The sequence below is a fragment of the Panulirus ornatus genome, chromosome 6 (assembly GCF_036320965.1).
Source record: "Panulirus ornatus isolate Po-2019 chromosome 6, ASM3632096v1, whole genome shotgun sequence".
Taxonomy (NCBI): domain Eukaryota; kingdom Metazoa; phylum Arthropoda; class Malacostraca; order Decapoda; family Palinuridae; genus Panulirus; species Panulirus ornatus.
Genome location: NC_092229.1, coordinates 32,997,508 through 33,015,451, shown reverse-complemented (window position 1 = coordinate 33,015,451; position 17,944 = coordinate 32,997,508). Strand labels below are relative to the sequence as shown.

General features: G+C 41.7%; 1 protein-coding gene across 1 annotated transcript in view; it reads left to right on the top strand.

The window, feature by feature from the left end:
- LOC139749149 (3'(2'),5'-bisphosphate nucleotidase 1) overlaps positions 1–17,944 on the top strand; it is a 349,490-nt gene that overhangs the window by 256,708 nt on the left and 74,838 nt on the right. The window contains exon 6 of the mRNA XM_071662786.1: positions 4,047–4,146. Within this exon, the coding sequence (XP_071518887.1) occupies positions 4,047–4,146 (100 nt within the window). The remainder of the gene's footprint in view (positions 1–4,046; positions 4,147–17,944) is intronic.

The following is a 17,944-nucleotide window of genomic DNA, read 5'->3' as shown; positions in this document are numbered from 1 at the left end:
TGACAATCCAAACCCTCTGCCTTGCCAGATTTCATCTTCTACAAAGCTTTCACTACCTCTTCTCTCTTAACCTAACCGTTCTTCCTGATCCTCTTACTTTACACACCACCCTGACCAAGACATCTTACATCTGCCACTCTATCAACAAACCTTCAAAATACTCACTCCATCTCTACCTGTTATTACTTCCCCCCTTGCCCCCTTCGCCAATGTTCCCATTTGTTCTCTTGTCTTCCGCATGTTATTCACCTCCTTCCAAAAATATTTTTATTCTCCCTAAAGTTTAATGATACTCCCTCACCCCAGCTCTCATTTGCCCTCTTTTTCAACCCTTGCAACTTCCTCTTGACCTCCTGCCTCTTTCTTTTATACATCTCCCAGTCATTTGCACTTCTTCCTTGTATGTATCACTCAAACTCCTCTCTTTTATCTTTCACTAACAACTTTACTTCTTCATCTCACCACTCACTACCCTTTCTAATCTGCCCATGTCTCACCTTTCTCATGCCACATGCATCTTTTGCACATGCCATCACTGCTTCCCTAAATACATCCCACTCCTCACTTACTCCCCTCACATCATTTGCTCTCACCTTTTGCCATTCTTCACTCAATCTCTCCTGGTACTTCCTATACAAGTGCCCTTTTCAAGCTCACTTACTCTCACCACTCTCTTCTCCCCAACATTTTCTCTTTTTTGAAAACCCCTGCAAATCTTCACCTTCACCTGCATAAGATAGTGATCAGACATCCCTCCAGCTTCTAGTATTCCCAATCACTAGTCTTTCTTTAGCACACAAATCCACAAGCTCGTCACCATTTCCATTCACAACACTGAACACCCCATGTACACCAATCATACTTTTGCATTGAAATCACCCATCACTTTTACCCGGTCTTGTGCATCAAAGCTGACACACTCTTTCAGTTGCTCCCAAAACAATTGCCTCTCATGGTCTTTCTTCTCATGACTAGGTGCATAAGCACCAATAATCTCCTGTCTTTCTCCATCTACTTTCAGTTTTACCTACATCACTCAAGAATTTATTTTCGTACACTCTATCACACACTCCCACAACTCCTGCTTCAGGAGTTGGGCTACTCCTTCCTTAACTCTTGTCCTTTCACTAACCCCTGACTTTACTCCCAAGACTTTTCCAAACCCTTCTTCCCCTTTACCCTAGGGTTTGTTTCACTCAGAGCCAGAACATCCAGGTTTCTTTCCTCAAGCAAACTACCTGCCTTTCCTTTTTTCTTATCTTGGTCACCTCTACACACATTCAGACATCCCAATCTGAGCCTTTGAGGAGGATGAACACTCCCTGCTTGCCTCCTTCTGTTTCCCCTTTTAGAAATTGAAATACAAGGAGGGGAGGGCTTCCAGCCCCCTGCTCCCACCCCCTTTAGTTGCCTTCTATGACATGCAGGAAATACATAGGGCGTATTCTTTCTCCCCTATCCCCAGTAAGTATCAATTAATATTGTCTGATTTACCAGTGATATGGCAACAGTTGTTGAATTAGAGTCTAATTTGCATTATGATATTGGTGGTATGCTACAATGAGATAGGGAAATTTTTGGCCAGGAAGGCACCCCCCCCCCCCATGTAACATGAATTTTAATTACTAATACAACATTCTGCTAGAATGACAGATCTCTAGGAATGTAACCCTCTTGTTCTGCAAGGACCCTTTGTACATGACTAGTGTGGGGTGAGATGCAATTACCTAAACAGAAGGCAGGGATGTAAGAGGTTTCTAGCCCTCTGGGATATTAGAAATTTTCTTGGGGCTTGCAGGACACTGCTTCAAAGAGAAACAATTTTTTATACTTCAAAACTTACATTTTCATGCACATCAGCCTGGGAGTGAAATAAGCTAGTTATCTATGTTATTCAGCATGAATGCATGAGTTTAAGTATCTGCTTAATGAAGAATTACTTGAAGAAATATAGGTACTTTCAAATGGCCAAAATCAGTAAAAGGGAAGAAACTGGATATAGCTGAACAACATTAGGAACATAAATGACGATATTTGAATTCACATTAGGAAGATAGAGCTCTTATATATGAGATTTTGTAAAATCTGCAACAAGGAAGTCCATTAATAGATTCCAGTAGTGAGAGATGGCAAGAAGGGAGGACAAGAATAAGTGAGGTACGGTTTATTACATGTCAGAGGACTAAGGAAAGAAGATGTAAGAAATACAACAGCCAGGTAGTGTTTAAAAGGTACAAGCATGGAACAATTATGAGAAGACTTAAGGAAAAATACAGCCAGGGTAAATGAAAATTGAAAACCTTATAAATCCTAGTAGGGGCATTTTAAGTTAGAGTAAAGATATTTAGACCAAATGACTCATGTTATTGAAGTGAAGAATTTATGCTGGGATGAAAGAGTGAGTGACTGTAGAAAGCATACAGTCATCCCTCTCTGTACACTGAGATGTTGCTGCTCTCTTAGTTTTGCAAGTACTAATTAGCCACTGCTTTCATGAGCTGTCTATATGCATTTCTACCCCCAGAGGCATGTGCCTGGCTACTGCTTCCCATCGTTTTTGTGTGGACACTGGCCTTTCAAAGATTTTTACACCTCCTCCTTCCTTCAGACAGCTAATCTTGGAATTTTCCTCCTTCCTGTAACTTTTTGTCTTTAGGAGGAAGGTCTACAAAATTCTGTGGAACCCTGATTAAGTTCTAGTTTCCTTTTCTCTCTCTATTTTTTTCCATCCAGGATGTCCTTTGGCTTGAGCATGTTTTGCACATACTTTGTCAGTCACTATAATAAAAAGAATTACATGATAAAATGTGGATCATAAAGGATATACACCCTCATAAAGCATTTAGCTCCGAAGGTATCACCGTACATGCTCAAGCATTGTGCAGATACCCTAAACATCCTCTTTTGGATGTATAAATGCTCAGTGAAAGGGAGATGAGTACCAAGGGAGTGGAAAAAATAAATGTTAAAGCTATCTTGCAAAAAATGACAGAATTTACCTTTTACAGAACAGTATCACAAACAAGTGTAGTCTGAAATTACTGAAAAAGTAATTCAGGAAAAAATTGTTGATTGCTGTGAAAGTAGATACTTCTTGAATGGTAGATATAGACTTGGTTCACGGGTAATTGGTTGGATCATTATAAATTTACTGGAACAGTGTCCCTTCCCCTCTAAAAGAAAATGGATGCACTGTAAGATTTTTGATTGCCAATGAGATCTTGATACTCTGAACATCAAGTTTTGACACAGATCTATGGTGAAAAAGGAAAAGTCCAAACTGGTGTAAGAGGGATGCTCCTTTGATGAATCGAAAGTTACTTGATTGGGAGTGAAGAGTACTTTAAAAGAACAGATAACAGGAGACATGATGGCCCATAATGAGGTTCTGTGTTGATGTCCAAAGGATTGTGGAAGAAACAAGATGTCATAGCAAAAGTAACCTCCCATCCACCTTTCCATCCAGTTCAGTTGCCAGCAGGGAAAAGATGAGAAAAAAAGTACCATGTAATAACTAGAGAATATAATGAGTTTAAGGTTGTGGTATTCACATGCTCAGAAACCTAACCAAGTTAACTAGAAGGCTTATGGTTGTAATTACATCACCAGATTTGTAGTGTGTGATTAGTTCGTTATATACGATCATATGGAAGGTTTCCATGTATGTAATCGTTCACCTAAGTCCTGAATAATTGATTAGAACACTAGCATCCTCAGCTTATCTTGTGAGAGGTCAGTCAGTTAAAGAATATTTTTTCCTTTTCTTTAGATATTTGTCTGCCTTTGCACTTGCATGCAGTTAATTGAGACTCCTGAATATTACTTCATTTAATTACACAAGCAAAATAAATATCTTTCTCAGGCCACCATATGAAGTAATATAATTTTTTAGGTTTAGATACAGTTTGATTCCTAGTGTTTAAGATGGATTGCTGTTCTTGACTCAGGATGCATCATAAATTCAAGTTAAGTAATTTTTTATTTAGATTAAACAATTAACTCCTTCACCTGAGAATACAGTTATGACCAGGTGGAATCGTCCACAGGTCTTCTTGACCATGTGACTGTGCTCATTGGCATTGCATCTGGTGGGAAAGCCGTTGGAGGAGTGATTCATCAGCCATACTATAACTACCAAAATCCCGGGTAAGTTTTCACCCAGATTCTGTTGTCATCTTCAAATAAAATCCACACTTCCAAATCATGATTCTTTAGCATACTTACATCATGATTGATCTTTCCTTAACATACTACTTTGTTTATTCATAATCACCCATATACCTATATTTATTGTATATCACAAACATCCTTGACATAAGGCATTCCCTGAAACAGCATGCCAAGTACCAAATATAAAAAGGGAGAAAAACTTAGTTAAAGTTTGTCCGAATTCAAATTGCTATAACTTTTGAATCAATGATAGTATCCTATTATCTTTTGCATACCATATTATTTTATTGTATGATAAAGCTGATATCTGTAAATCATTATACTGTAGTACATACAAAAAGTATTTTTTTTTTATTTTTTATTTTGCTTTGTCACTGTCTCCCGCGTTTGCAAGGTAGCGCAAGGAAACAGACGAAATAAATGGCCCAACCCACCCCCATACACATGTATATACATACACGTCCACACACGCAAATATACATACCTATACATCTCAATGTACACATATATATACACAAACAGACATATACATATATACACATGTACATAATTCATACTGTCTGCCCTTATTTATTCCCATCGCCACCTCGCCACACATGGAATAACATCACCTTCCCCCCTCATGTGTGCGAGGTAGCGCTAGGAAAACACAACAAAGGCCCCATTCGTTCATTCTCAGTCTCTAGCTGTCATGTAATAATGCCCGAAACCACAGCTCCCTTTCCACATCCAGGCCCCACAGAAGTTTCCATGGTTTACCCCAGACGCCTCACATGCCCTGATTCAATCCATTGGCAGCACATCAACCCCGGTATACCTCATCATTCCAATTCACTCTATTCCTTGCCCGCCTTTCACCCTCCTGCATGTTCAGGCCCCGATCACTCAAAATCTTTTTCACTCCATCTTTCCACCTCCAATTTGGTCTCCCACTTCTCCTCGTTCCCTCCACCTCCAACACATATACCCTCTTTGTCAATCTTTCCTCTCTCATTCTCTCCATGTGACCAAACCATTTCAAAACACCCTCTTCGGCTCTCTCAACCATGCTCTTTTTATTTCCACACACCTCTCTAACCCTTACATTACTTACTCAATCAAACCACCTCACACCACATATTGTCCTCAAACATCTCATTTCCAGCACATCCACCCTCCTGCGCACAGCTCTATCCATAGCCCACGCCTCACAATCATACAACATTGTTCGAACCACTATTCCTTCAAACATACCCATTTTTGCTTTCCGAGATAATGTTCTCGACTTCCAAACATTCTTCAAGGCTCCCAGGATTTTCACCCCCTCCCCCACCCTATGATTCACTTCCACTTCCATTGTTCCATCCGCTGTAGGATCCACTCCCAGAAATCTAAAACACTTTACTTCCTCCAGTTTTTCTCCATTCAAACTTACCCCACAATGGACTTGACCCTCACCCCTACTGTACCTAATAACCTTGCTCTTATTCACATTTACTCTCAGCTTTCTTCTTTCACACACTTTACCAAACTCAGTCACCAGCTTCTGCAGTTTCTCACATGAATCAGCCACCAGTGCTGTATCATCAGCAAACAACAACTGACTCACTTCCCAAGCTCTCTCATCCCCAACAGACTTCATACTTGCCCCTCTTTCCAAAACTCTTGCATTCACCTCCCTAACAACCCCATCCATAAACAAATTAAACAACCATGGAGACATCACACACCCCTGCCGCAAACCTACATTCACTGAGAACCAATCACTTTCCTCTCTTCCTACACGTACACATGCCTTACATCCTCGATAAAAACTTTTCACTGCTTCTAACAAATTGCCTCCCACACCATATATTCTTAATACCTTCCACAGAGCATCTCTATCAACTCTATCATATGCTTTCTCCAGATCCATAAATGCTACATACAAATCCATTTGCATTTCTAAGTATTTCTCACATACATTCTTCAAAGCAAACACCTGATCCACACATCCTCTACCACTTCTGAAACCACACTGCTCTTCCCCAATCTGATGCTCTGTACATGCCTTCACCCTCTCAATCAATACCCTCCCATACAGTTTACCAGGAATACTCAACAAACTTATACCTCTGTAATTTGAGCACTCACTCTTATCCCCTTTGCCCTTGTACAATGGCACTATGCACGCATTCTGCCAATCCACAGACACCTCACCATGAGTCATACATACATGAAATAACCTTATCAACCAGTCAACAATACAGTCACCCCCTTTTTTAATAAATTCCACTGCAATACCATCCAAACCTGCTGCCTTGCCGGCTTTCATCTTCCACAAAGCTTTTACTACCTCTTCTCTGTTTACCAAATCATTTTCCCTAACCCTCTCACTTTGCACACCACCTTGACCAAAACACCCTATATCTGCCACTCTATCATCAAACACATTCAACAAACCTTCAAAATACTCACTCCATCTCCTTCTCACATCACCACTACTTGTTATCACCTCCCCATTTGCACCCTTCCCTGAAGTTCCCATTTGCTCCCTTGTCTTACGCACTTTATTTATCTCCTTCCAGAACATCTTTTTATTCTCCCTGAAATTTAATGATACTCTCTCACCCCAACTCTCATTTGCCCTCTTTTTCACCTCTTGCACCTTTCTCTTTACCTCCTGCCTCTTTCTTTTATACATCTCCCCCTCAATTGCATTTTTTCTCTACAAAAATCGTCCAAATGCTTCTCTCTTCTATTTCACTAATAATCTCACTTCTTCATCCCACCACTCACTACCCTTTCTAATCAACCCACCTCCCACTCTTCTCATGCCACAAGCATCTTTTGCACAATCCATCACTGATTCCCTAAATACATCCCATTCCTCCCCCACTCCCCTTACATCCAAGTATATATATATATATATATATATATATATATATATATATATATATATATATATATATATATATATATATATATATATTTTTTTTTTTCATTCATTTCAAGCTAAAAGTTTGTTTTCTAAATTGTTTCTTACATTTTTCATATGTATATATATGTATGTGTGTGTGTATGTGCGTATGTGTGTGTATGTGTGTGTGTGTGTGTGTGTATATATATATATATGTATATTATCCCTGGGGATAGGGGTGAAAGAATACTTCCCACGTATTCCTCGCGTGTCGTAGAAAGCGACTAGAGGGGACGGGAGCGGGGGGCCGGAAATCCTCCCCTCCTTGTATTAACTTTCTAAAATGGGAAACAGAAGAAGGAGTCACGCGGGGAGTGCTCATCCTCCTCGAAGGCTCAGAGTGGGGTGCCTAAATGTGTGTGGATGTAACCAAGATGTGAAAAAAGGAGAGATAGGTAGTATGTTTGAGGAAAGGAACCTGGATGTTTTGGCTCTGAGTGAAACGAAGCTCAAGGGTAAAGGGGAAGAGTGCTTTGGAAATGTCTGGGGAGTGAAGTCAGGGGTTAGTGAGAGGACAAGAGCAAGGGAAGGAGTAGCAATACTCCTGAAACAGGAGTTGTGGGAGTATGTGATAGAATGTAAGAAAGTAAATTCTCGATTGATATGGGTAAAATTGAAAGTTGATGGAGAGAGGTGGGTGATTATTGGTGCATATGCACCTGGGCATGAGAAGAAAGATCATGAGAGGCAAGTGTTTTGGGAGCAGCTAAATGAGTGTGTTAGCGGTTTTGATGCACGAGACCGGGTTATAGTGATGGGTGATTTGAATGCAAAGGTGAGTAATGTGGCAGTTGAGGGAATAATTGGTATGCATGGGGTGTTCAGTGTTGTAAATGGAAATGGTGAGGAGCTTGTAGATTTATGTGCTGAAAAAGGACTGATGATTGGGAATACCTGGTTTAAAAAGCGAGATATACATAAGTATACTTATGTAAGTAGGAGAGATGGCCAGAGAGCATTATTAGATTACGTGTTAATTGACAGGCGTGCGAAAGAGAGACTTTTGGATGTCAGTGTGCTGAGAGGTACAACTGGAGGGATGTCTGATCATTATCTTGTGGAGGCTAAGGTGAAGATTAGTATGGGTTTTCAGAAAAGAAGAGTGAATGTTGGGGTGAAGAAGGTGGTGAGAGTAAGTGAGCTTGGGAAGGAGACCTGTGTGAGGAAGTATCAGGAGAGACTGTGTACAGAATGGAAAAAGGTGAGAACAATGGAAGTAAGGGGAGTGGGGGAGGAATGGGATGTATTTAGGGAATCAGTGATGGATTGCGCAAAAGATGCTTGTGGCATGAGAAGAGTGGGAGGTGGGCTGTTTATAAAGGGTAGTGAGTGGTGGGATGAAGAAGTAAGAGTATTAGTGAAAGAGAAAAGAGAGGCATTTGGACGATTTTTGCAGGGAAAAAATGCAATTGAGTGGGAGAAGTATAAAAGAAAGAGACAGGAGGTCAAGAGAAAGGTGCAAGAGGTGAAAAAAAGGGCAAATGAGAGTTGGGGTGAGAGACTATCAGTAAATTTTAGGGAGAATAAAAAGATGTTCTGGAAGGAGGTAAATAGGGTGCGTAAGACAAGGGAGCAAATGGGAACTTCAGTGAAGAGCATAAATGGGGAGGTGATAACAAGTAGTGGTGATGTGAGAAGGAGATGGAATGAGTATTTTGAAGGATTGTTGAATGTGTCTGATGACAGAGTGGCAGATATAGGGTGTTTGGGTCGAGGTGGTGTGCAAAGTGAGAGGGTTAGGGAAAATGATTTGGTAAACAGAGAAGAGGTAGTAAAAGCTTTGCGGAAAATGAAAGCCGGCAAGGCAGCAGGTTTGGATGGTATTGCAGTGGAATTTATTAAAAAAAGGGGTGACTGTATTGTTGACTGGTTGGTAAGGTTATTTAATGTATGTATGACTCATGGTAAAGGCAAGAGTTTTGGAAAGAGGGGCAAGTATGAAGTCTGTTGGGGATGAGAGAGCTTGGGAAGTGAGTCAGTTGTTCGCTGATGATACAGCGCTGGTGGCTGATTCATGTGAGAAACTGCAGAAGCTGGTGACGGAGTTTGGTAAAGTGTGTGGAAGAAGAAAGTTAAGAGTAAATGTGAATAAGAGCAAGGTCATTAGGTACAGTAGGGTTGAGGGTCAAGTAAATTGGGAGGTGAGTTTGAATGGAGAAAAACTGGAGGAAGTGAAGTGTTTTAGATATCTGGGAGTGGATCTGGCAGCGGATGGAACCATGGAAGCAGAATTGGACCATAGGGTGGGGGAGGGGGCGAAAATTCTGGGAGCCTTGAAGAATGTGTGGAAGTCGAGAACATTATCTCGGAAAGCAAAAATGGGTATGTTTGAAGGAATAGTGGTTCCAACAATGTTGTATGGTTGCGAGGCGTGGGCTATGGATAGAGTTGTGCGCAGGAGGATGGATGTGCTGGAAATGAGATGTCTGAGGACAATGTGTGGTGTAAGGTGGTTTGATCGAGTAAGTAACGTAAGGGTGAGAGAGATGTGTGGAAATAAAAAGAGCGTGGTTGAGAGAGCAGAAGAGGGTGTTTTGAAATGGTTTGGGCACATGGAGAGAATGAGTGAGGAAAGATTGACCAAGAAGATATATGTGTTGGAGGTGGAGGGAACGAGGAGAAGAGGGAGACCAAATTGGAGGTGGAAAGATGGAGTGAAAAAGATTTTGTGTGATCGGGGCCTGAACTTGCAGGAGGGTGAAAGGAGGGCAAGGAATAGAGTGAATTGGAGCAATGTGGTATACCGGGGTTGACGTGCTGTCAGTGGATTGAATCAAGACATGTGAAGCGTCTGGGGTAAACCATGGAAAGCTGTGTAGGTATGTATATGTGCGTGTGTGGACGTATGTATATACATGTGTATGGGGGGGGGTTGGGCCATTTCTTTCGTCGGTTTCCTTGCGCTACCTCGCAAACGCGGGAGACAGCGACAAAGTATAAAAAAAAAAAAAAAAAATGACTCATGGTGAGGTGCCTGAGGATTGGCGGAATGCGTGCATAGTGCCATTGTACAAAGGCAAAGGGGATAAGAGTGAGTGCTCAAATTACAGAGGTATAAGTTTGTTGAGTATTCCTGGTAAATTATATGGGAGGGTATTGATTGAGAGGGTGAAGGCATGTACAGAGCATCAGATTGGGGAAGAGCAGTGTGGTTTCAGAAGTGGTAGAGGATGTGTGGATCAGGTGTTTGCTTTGAAGAATGTATGTGAGAAATACTTAGAAAAGCAAATGGATTTGTATGTAGCATTTATGGATCTGGAGAAGGCATATGATAGAGTTGATAGAGATGCTCTGTGGAAGGTATTAAGAATATATGGTGTGGGAGGCAAGTTGTTAGAAGCAGTGAAAAGTTTTTATCGAGGATGTAAGGCATGTGTACGTGTAGGAAGAGAGGAAAGTGATTGGTTCTCAGTGAATGTAGGTTTGCGGCAGGGGTGTGTGATGTCTCCAGGGTTGTTTAATTTGTTTATGGATGGGGTTGTTAGGGAGGTAAATGCAAGAGTCGTGGAAAGAGGGGCAAGTATGAAGTCTGTTGGGGATGAGAGAGCTTGGGAAGTGAGTCAGTTGTTGTTCGCTGATGATACAGCGCTGGTGGCTGATTCATGTGAGAAACTGCAGAAGCTGGTGACTGAGTTTGGTAAAGTGTGTGGAAGAAGAAAGTTAAGAGTAAATGTGAATAAGAGCAAGGTTATTAGGTACAGTAGGGTTGAGGTTCAAGTCAATTGGGAGGTGAGTTTCAATGGAGAAAAACTGGAGGAAGTGAAGTGTTTTAGATATCTGGGAGTGGATCTGTCAGCGGATGGAATCATGGAAGCGGAAGTGGATCATAGGGTGGGGGAGGGGGCGAAAATTTTGGGAGCCTTGAAAAATGTGTGGAAGTCGAGAACATTATCTCGGAAAGCAAAAATGGGTATGTTTGAAGGAATAGTGGTTCCAACAATGTTGTATGGTTGCGAGGCGTGGGCTATGGATAGAGTTGTGCGCAGGAGGATGGATGTGCTGGAAATGAGATGTTTGAGGACAATGTGTGGTGTGAGGTGGTTTGATCGAGTAAGTAACGTAAGGGTAAGAGAGATGTGTGGAAATAAAAAGAGCGTGGTTGAGAGAGCAGAAGAGGGTGTTTTGAAATGGTTTGGGCACATGGAGAGAATGAGTGAGGAAAGATTGACCAAGAGGATATATGTGTCGGAGGTGGAGGGAACGAGGAGAAGAGGGAGACCAAATTGGAGGTGGAAAGATGGAGTGAAAAGGATTTTGTGTGATCGGGGCCTGAACATGCAGGAGGGTGAAAGGAGGGCAAGGAATAGAGTGAATTGGAGCGATGTGGTATACAGGGGTTGACGTGCTGTCAGTGGATTGAATCAAGGCATGGAAGCGTCCAGGGTAAATCATGGAAAGCTGTGTAGGTATGTATATTTGCGTGTGTGGACGTGTGTATGTACATGTGTATGGGGGGGGTTGGGCCATTTCTTTCGTCTGTTTCCTTGCGCTACCTCGCAACCGCGGGAGACAGCGACGAGGTATAAAGAAAAAATATATATATATATATATATATATATATATATATATATATATATATATATATATATATATATATATATATTTACAACACTGAACACCCCATATATACCAATTATTCCCTCAACTGCCACATTACTCACCTTTGCATTCAAATCACCCATCACTATAACCTGGTCTCGTGCATCAAAACCACTAACACACTCATTCAGCTGCTCCCAAAACACTTGCCTCTCATGATCTTTCTTCTCATGCCCAGGTGCATATGCACCAATAATCACCCATCTCTCTCCATCAACTTTCAGTTTTACCCATATTAATCGAGAATTTACTTTCTTACATTCTATCACATACTCCCACAACTCCTGTTTCAGGAGTATTGCTACTCCTTCCCTAGCTCTTGTCTTCTCACTAACCCCTGACTTTACTCCCAAGACATTCCCAAACCACTCTTCCCCTTTACCCTTGAGCTTTGTTTCACTCAGAGCCAAAACATCCAGGTTCCTTTCCTCAAACATACTACCTATCTCTCCTTTTTTCACATCTTGGTTACATCCACACACATTTAGGCACCCCAATCTGAGCCTTCGAGGAGGATGAGCACTCCCCGCGTGACTCCTTCTTCTGTTTCCCATTTTAGAAAGTTAAAAGATACAAGGAGGGGAGGATTTCTGGCCCCCCACTCCCGTCCCCTCTAGTCGCTTTCTACGACACGCGAGGAATGCGTGGGAAGTATTCTTTCTCCCCTATCCCCAGGGATAATATATATATATATATATATATATATATATATATATATATACACATACACACACACATACATACGCACATATACACACACACACACATACATATATATACATATGAAAAATGATAGAAACAATTTAGAAAACTGAAACTTCTAGCTTGAAATGAAATGAAAATGGATGTCACATAATGGTTCAACCTCTGGCTATGGAAAAAGGAAATGTATAATTTATTTACACAAACGTCAATAGTAGTTCTCATCAATTTGACCACTGTATCAATAAGCTTCAATGTCTAAGCTACATTTTTTCCAATTTCACTATTTTCTAGTCAAAGCACCATGTATGAAAACTATCACTCCAGTAACACAACTATAAACATTTACTTCCCCTTTAAAAAAGTTCTGGGGAAGTCTGTCTCGATACACTGCGGGACACTCTACCACCTGGCGAGGTTTGTGTTGCAATGGTTCTTGATTCACAAACGTAGTAGCATCACTGTTAGCCTCTAGCCACTCACTGTAATTTAGTTCTCTCAATTTTTGGTTCCACCTTTACTGCCTTCCTTTAGGCCTTCTGTAATAGTTCTTTGAGCTTCTTTAAGAGCCATGACCAAACTGTAGATTTATGTGCTGAAAAAGGACTGATGATTGGGAATACCTGGTTTAAAAAGCGAGATATGCATAAGTATACTTATGTAAGTAGGAGAGATGGCCAGAGAGTGTCATCGGATTACGTGTTAATTGACAGGCGCGCGAAAGAGACTTTTGGATGTTAATGTGCTGAGAGGTGCAACTGGAGGGATGTCTGATCATTATCTTGTGGAGGCTAAGGTGAAGATTTGTATGGGTTTTCAGAAAAGAAGAGTGAATGTTGGGGTGAAGAGGGTGGTGAGAGTAAGTGAGCTTAGGAAGGAGACTTGTGTGAGGAAGTACCAGGAGAGACTGAGTACAGAATGGAAAAAGGTGAGAACAATGGAAGTAAGAGGAGTGGGGGAGGAATGGGATGTATTTAGGGAATCAGTGATGGATTGCGCAAAAGATGCTTGTGGCATGAGAAGAGTGGGAGGTGGGTTGATTAGAAAGGGTAGTGAGTGGTGGGATGAAGAAGTAAGAGTATTAGTGAAAGAGAAGAGAGAGGCATTTGGACGATTTTTGCAGGGAAAAAATGCAATTGAGTGGGAGATGTATAAAAGAAAGAGACAGGAGGTCAAGAGAAAGGTGCAAGAGGTGAAAAAAAGGGCAAATGAGAGTAGGGGTGAGAGAGTATCATTAAATTTTAGGGAGAATAAAAAGATGTTCTGGAAGGAGGTAAATAAAGTGCGTAAGACAAGGGAGCAAATGGGAACTTCAGTGAAGGGCGCAAATGGGGAGGTGATAACAAGTAGTGGTGATGTGAGAAGGAGATGGAGTGAGTATTTTGAAGGTTTGTTGAATGTGTTTGATGATAGAGTGGCAGATGTAGGGTGTTTTGGTCGAGTTGGTGTGCAAAGTGAGAGTGTTAGGGAAAATGATTTGGTAAACAGAGAAGAGGTAGTAAAACCTTTGCGGAAGATGAAAGCCGGCAAGGCAGCAGGTTTGGATGGTATTGCAATGGAATTTATTAAAAAAGGGGGTGACTGTATTGTTGACTGGTTGGTAAAGCTATTTAATGTATGTATGACTCATGGTGAGGTGCCTGAGGATTGGCGGAATGCGTGCATAGTGCCATTGTACAAAGGCAAAGGGGATAAGAGTGAGTGCTCAAATTACAGAGGTATAAGTTTGTTGAGTATTCCTGGTAAATTATATGGGAGGATATTGATTGAGAGGGTGAAGGCATGTACAGAGCATCAGATTGGGGAAGAGCAGTGTGGTTTCAGAAGTGGTAGAGGATGTGTGGATCAGGTGTTTGCTTTGAAGAATGTATGTGAGAAATACTTAGAAAAGCAAATGGATTTGTATGTAGCATTTATGGATCTGGAGAAGGCATATGATAGAGTTGCTAGAGATGCTCTGTGGAAGGTATTAAGAATATATGGTGTGGGAGGCAAGTTGTTAGAAGCAGTGAAAAGTTTTTATGGAGGATGTAAGGCATGTGTACGTGTAGGAAGAGAGGAAAGTGATTGGTTCTCAGTGAATGTAGGTTTGCGGCATGGGTGTATGATGTCTCCATGGTTGTTTAATTTGTTTATGGATGGGGTTGTTAGGGAGGTGAATGCAAGAGTTTTGGAAAGAGGGGCAAGTATGAAGTCTGTTGGGGATGAGAGAGCTTGGGAAGTGAGTCAGTTGTTGTTCGCTGATGATACAGCACTGGTGGCTGATTCATGTGAGAAACTGCAGAAGCTGGTGACTGAGTTTGGTAAAGTTTGTGAAAGAAGAAAGTTAAGAGTAAATGTGAATAAGAGCAAGGTTATTAGGTACAGTAGGGTTGAGGGTCAAATGGGAGGTAAGTTTGAATGGAGAAAAACTGGAGGAAGTGAAGTGTTTTAGATATCTGGGAGTGGATCTGGCAGCGGATGGAACCATGGAAGCGGAAGTGGATCATAGGGTGGGGGAGGGGGCGAAAATTCTGGGAGCCTTGAAGAATGTGTGGAAGTCGAGAACATTATCTCGGAAAGCAAAAATGAGTATGTTTGAAGGAATAGTGGTTCCAACAATGTTGTATGGTTGCGAGGCGTGGGCTATGGATAGAGTTGTGCGCAGGAGGATGGATGTGCTGGAAATGAGATGTTTGAGGACAATGTGTGGTGTGAGGTGGTTTGATCGAGTAAGTAACGTAAGGGTAAGAGAGATGTTTGGAAATAAAAAGAGCGTGGTTGAGAGAGCAGAAGAGGGTGTTTTGAAATGGTTCGGGCACATGGAAAGAATGAGTGGGGAAAGATTGACTAAGAGAATATATGTGTCGGAGGTGGAGGGAACGAGGAGAAGAGGGAGACCAGATTGGAGGTGGAAAGATGGAGTGAACAAGATTTTGTGTGATCGGGGCCTGAGCATGCAGGAGGGTGAAAGGAGGGCAAGGAATAGAGTGAATTGGATTGATGTGGTATACCGGGGTTGACGTGCTGTCAGTGGATTGAATCAAGGCATGTGAAGCGTCTGGGGTAAACCATGGAAAGCTGTGTAGGTATATATATTTGTGTGTGTGGATGTATGTATATACGTGTGTATGGGGGTGGGTTGGGCCATCTCTTTCGTCTGTTTCCTTGCACTACCTCGCAAACGAGGGAGACAGCGACAAAGCAAAAAAAAAAAAATTTATATATATATATATGTATATATGTATATATATGTATGTGTGTGTGTGTGTGTGTGTATGTGCGTATGTGTGTGTATGTGTGTGTGTGTGTATATGTATATATATATGTATATTATCCCTGGGGATAGGGGTGAAAGAATACTTCCCACGTATTCCTCGTGTGTCGTAGAAAGCGACTAGAGGAGATGGGAGCGGGGGGCCGGAAATCCTCCCCTCCTTGTATTAACTTTCTAAAATGGGAAACAGAAGAAGGAGTCACGCGGGGAGTGATCATCCTCCTCGAAGGCTCAGAGTGGGGTGCCTAAATGTGTGTGGATGTAACCAAGATGTGAAAAAAGGAGAGATAGGTAGTATGTTTGAGGAAAGGAACCTGGATGTTTTGGCTCTGAGTGAAACGAAGCTCAAGGGTAAAGGGGAAGAGTGCTTTGGAAATGTCTGGGGAGTGAAGTCAGGGGTTAGTGAGAGGACAAGAGCAAGGGAAGGAGTAGCAATACTCCTGAAACAGGAGTTGTGGGAGTATGTGATAGAATGTAAGAAAGTAAATTCTCGATTAATATGGGTAAAATTGAAAGTTGATGGAGAGAGGTGGGTGATTATTGGTGCATATGCACCTGGGCATGAGAAGAAAGATCATGAGAGGCAAGTGTTTTGGGAGCAGCTGAATGAGTGTGTTAGTGGTTTTGATGCACGAGACCGGGTTATAGTGATGGGTGATTTGAATGCAAAGGTGAGTAATGTGGCAGTTGAGGGAATAATTGGTATGCATGGGGTGTTCAGTGTTGTAAATGGAAATGGTGAAGAGCTTGTAGATTTATGTGCTGAAAAAGGACTGATGATTGGGAATACCTGGTTTAAAAAGCGAGATATACATAAGTATACTTATGTAAGTAGGAGAGATGGCCAGAGAGCGTTATTGGATTACGTGTTAATTGACAGGCGTGCGAAAGAGAGACTTTTGGATGTTAATGTGCTGAGAGGTGCAACTGGAGGGATGTCTGATCATTATCTTGTGGAGGCTAAGGTGAAGATTAGTATGGGTTTTCAGAAAAGAGGAGTGAATGTTGGGGTGAAGAAGGTGGTGAGAGTAAGTGAGCTTGGGAAGGAGACCTGTGTGGGGAAGTACCAGGAGAGACTGTGTACAGAATGGAAAAAGGTGAGAACAATGGAAGTAAGGGGAGTGGGGGAGGAATGGGATGTATTTAGGAAATCAGTGATGGATTGTGCAAAAGATGCTTGTGGCATGAGAAGAGTGGGAGGTGGGCTGTTTAGAAAGGGTAGTGAGTGGTGGGATGAAGAAGTAAGAGTATTAGTGAAAGAGAAGAGAGAGGCATTTGGATGATTTTTGCAGGGAAAAAATGCAATTGAGTGGGAGAAGTATAAAAGAAAGAGACAGGAGGTCAAGAGAAAGGTGCAAGAGGTGAAAAAAAGGGCAAATGAGAGTTGGGGTGAGAGACTATCATTAAATTTTAGGGAGAATAAAAAGATGTTCTGGAAGGAGGTAAATAGGGTGCGTAAGACAAGGGAGCAAATGGGAACTTCAGTGAAGGGCGTAAATGGGGAGGTGATAACAAGTAGTGGTGATGTGAGAAGGAGATGGAATGAGTATTTTGAAGGTTTGTTGAATGTGTCTGATGACACAGTGGCAGATATAGGGTGTTTTGGTCGAGGTGGTGTGCAAAGTGAGAGGGTTAGGGAAAATGATTTGGTAAACAGAGAAGAGGTAGTAAAAGCTTTGCGGAAGATGAAAGCCGGCAAGGCAGCAGGTTTGGATGGTATTGCAGTGGAATTTATTGAAAAAGGGGGTGACTGTATTGTTGACTGGTTGGTAAGGTTATTTAATGTATGTATGACTCATGGTGAGGTGCCTGAGGATTGGCGGAATGCGTGCATAGTGCCATTGTACAAAGGCAAAGGGGATAAGAGTGAGTGCTCAAATTACAGAGGTATAAGTTTGTTGAGTATTCCTGGTAAATTATATGGGAGGGTATTGATTGAGAGGGTGAAGGCATGTACAGAGCATCAGATTGGGGAAGAGCAGTGCGGTTTCAGAAGTGGTAGAGGATGTGTGGATCAGGTGTTTGCTTTGAAGAATGTATGTGAGAAATACTTAGAAAAGCAAATGGATTTGTATGTAGCATTTATGGATCTGGAGAAGGCATATGATAGAGTTGATAGAGATGCTCTGTGGAAGGTATTAAGAATATATGGTGTGGGAGGCAAGTTGTTAGAAGCAGTGAAAAGTTTTTATCGAGGATGTAAGGCATGTGTACGTGTAGGAAGAGAGGAAAGTGATTGGTTCTCAGTGAATGTAGGTTTGCGGCAGGGGTGTGTGATG